At 34.7% G+C, this 2,831-nt stretch overlaps 1 protein-coding gene across 1 annotated transcript in view; it reads left to right on the top strand.

The window, feature by feature from the left end:
• LOC106875933 (NADH dehydrogenase [ubiquinone] 1 beta subcomplex subunit 3) overlaps positions 1–2,613 on the top strand; it is a 6,230-nt gene extending 3,617 nt beyond the window's left edge. The window contains exon 2 of the mRNA XM_014924250.2: positions 2,313–2,613. Coding sequence (XP_014779736.1) covers positions 2,313–2,481 — 169 coding nt within the window. The 3' untranslated portion in view covers positions 2,482–2,613. The remainder of the gene's footprint in view (positions 1–2,312) is intronic.
• Positions 2,614–2,831: the final 218 nt, after the last annotated feature.

Raw genomic sequence — 2,831 nt, 5'->3', positions numbered from 1 at the left:
TCAAAGGGCTCCATATGTAAAAAAAAAAATTGGGGTTGAGATTCACTGGGCTAAACAAGTGTCATGCTCATCACGTTGCAGAAGGTTTTGCACAACGTATAAAAGGAAGTAATTGATAACTTCGTAGAATTGTCTCCCTTGTACTGATTGGTTTCAGTCGTACGTCTGCTGTTATATTGGGACATGTAATCCCACGTCTATCGCTGGTGTTACGTTCCAAACCGCCCTCACCCCGCGATAGGTGAAAATCTGCTAAGTAAAAACAGTACTGTACTATATATATATATATATTAGGGATAAAATCCAAAATTACAGGTAAAAACTCAATTAAAATCAATTTATTAAAAATTAAAATTAAATTAAGCTTCCTCGATGAGTTCATAGACCTTGGTTCTTTTCCCAATACTATTAATATATATATATATTTTTTTTTATGATTTGTACATATTTATTTTATTGAGATCGTTGCCAGTGCCCCTGGACTGGCTCTTGTGCGGGTGGCACATAAAAGACACCATTTCGAGCATGGCCGTTTTCGTGCGGGTGACACGTAAAAGCACCCACTACACTCTCTGAGTGGTTGGCGTTAGGAAGGGCATCCAGCTGTAGAAACTCTGCCAAATTAGATTGGAGCCTGGTGTTGCCATCCGGTTTCACCAGTCCTCAGCCAAATCGTCCAACCCATGCTAGCATGGAAAGCGGACGTTAAACGATGATGATGATGATGATGACATTTATGTAAGGCACTTAAAACATTTTATCAAAAATCTATGTCTAAAAAGGGATTAGAAGTCAAGAGAATATTTGTATAGTTTTCATCATCATCATCATCATCATCATCATCGTCGTTTAACGTCTGCTTTCCATGCTAGCATGGGTTGGACGATTTGACTGAGGACTGGAGAAACGTGAAATGTATAATTTCTTTGGAAATTGTATTTTATTTGATTCTTTGTATGGGTAAAAGTCTACCTAGGTAGTATTGATTGTGCAGTCTTAGAAGTCAACCTCGCTGGAATTTACAGGCCTTCTCATACACTTGTCACTTCGATCTTGAGGTGTTATTTCTTATTTTTATTATACATCGAAAGGTAAACAATCTTAACTATGAAACAGAATCGAAAATATAATTCATTTATCTTATTCTACTTCTGTACAACTATGTTTGTAAAGTTTTAACAAATCTTAATTCCCTGTATTCCACTCTCAATGTCTTATCAAAGTAAAGTTTATATGGTTAAACTTGAACCTACAATTTTAATGAAGGCAGTATAATACGTTATCCAATGTATTCTAATATGGATTCTAAAACAAAGCATATCAATAATATAGAAGCAAACATAACTATGGTTAATAAGTTTGCTTCAGAATAATGTGGTTCTAGATTTCTTTCCCACTGTATTTCACCTTGGACAAGTGTCTTTTATTATCACCTCAAGTTGATTAATGATTTGTGTAAACTTTGGTAGACAGAAACAGTGTGGAAGCCCATTGCATCTACTTATCAATCCATATATATATGTATGTATATTTAAAGTTAAATGACTATTATAATTTTCCTTTTTGGTGTTACATTGCTAAACTGCTGCCTAATTTAATTATATATATATATGTATATGTATAGTGTGTCAATAGCCAGCTGGAGAAGGTGTTCTCCTGGGGCTACAAGTTACAGTAGCATTCACCCTTAGTGGTTAGCTGCATTTAAGTGGCAAATATACTTCACGTTGTCATGCAGCTACTGTTGATACTTCATTCAGAGATTTAGTATTGCTTGTTTACCCTTTTTCGAGATCAGTGACTTTTTGTCACTGGAAAAAGGATATATATGTATTTGCATCGGGACTCCTTCGCATCGAAGACCGGTGATTGTTGTGCACTGACGAAGGGTTAATGCCCAGAAACTCGGGTCCGTGCGTATCACGTCAGGTCGGATGACTTCCCTTTGCAAATACCGATAGGGCACAGAAAGTGTGTCAATAGCCAGCTGGAGGAGGTGTCCTCCTGGGGCTACAAGCTACAGTAGCATTCACCCTTAGTGGTTAGCTGCATTTAAGTGGCAAATATACTTCACGTTAGATATATATATATATATATATATATATATATATATATATATATATATATATATATATCTAAGAAGTTTTTTTTCTTTTTTTACTACAAAGTTATGGAGACTGAATCAACTTATATGAAACATCTAATGGAGTTTGTGTTAGCCCTGACCTTGAGATATTCAAAATTAGATATTTGAAAAATAAAATTACATTAGAATATGTTAAATGGAACTTACTTTTTATTCTGTTTTTCAGAAATGAAGTCTGGCGTTACCATAAAAAGAACTGGAATCCTGTTATGGTGAACTTAAGGAGTTCTGCTTTATGTGGTTTTAAGTATGCTTTTGCAGCAATGGTTGTAACAGTCTTGGCTGAAAAATTGCTATCAAAATATAGTCCCAAGAAAGATGAAGCTCACCATTAACACTAACCATTTAATAAGATCTACATTTATTGAAACAGCCAACTGTTTAGCAAAGAAGTATCCAGTCGTGTGTAGAAACTGAAATGTACTGATTTGTTTCTTGAAAATAAAACATTTCTCTTCAGATATTAATTTGGTATTTTTGTTTGTATTATTTTAACATAGGCGCATATTATGTTATTATGTTATAATAAAAACAGTTTTACAGGATTACTCAGTGCATTTAGAGCACAAATTTATTATTTTTTAACAAGAGTTGTATTGACTGTGACTTTGAAGTTTCGACCAGCTAAGCCATCATCGGACTGCCTGATGATGGCTTAACTGGTCAAAACTTCGAAGTCACTGTC

The sequence above is a fragment of the Octopus bimaculoides genome, chromosome 2, assembly GCF_001194135.2.
Source record: "Octopus bimaculoides isolate UCB-OBI-ISO-001 chromosome 2, ASM119413v2, whole genome shotgun sequence".
Taxonomy (NCBI): Eukaryota; Metazoa; Mollusca; class Cephalopoda; order Octopoda; family Octopodidae; genus Octopus; species Octopus bimaculoides.
This window is presented reverse-complemented; position numbering and strand designations above follow the sequence as displayed.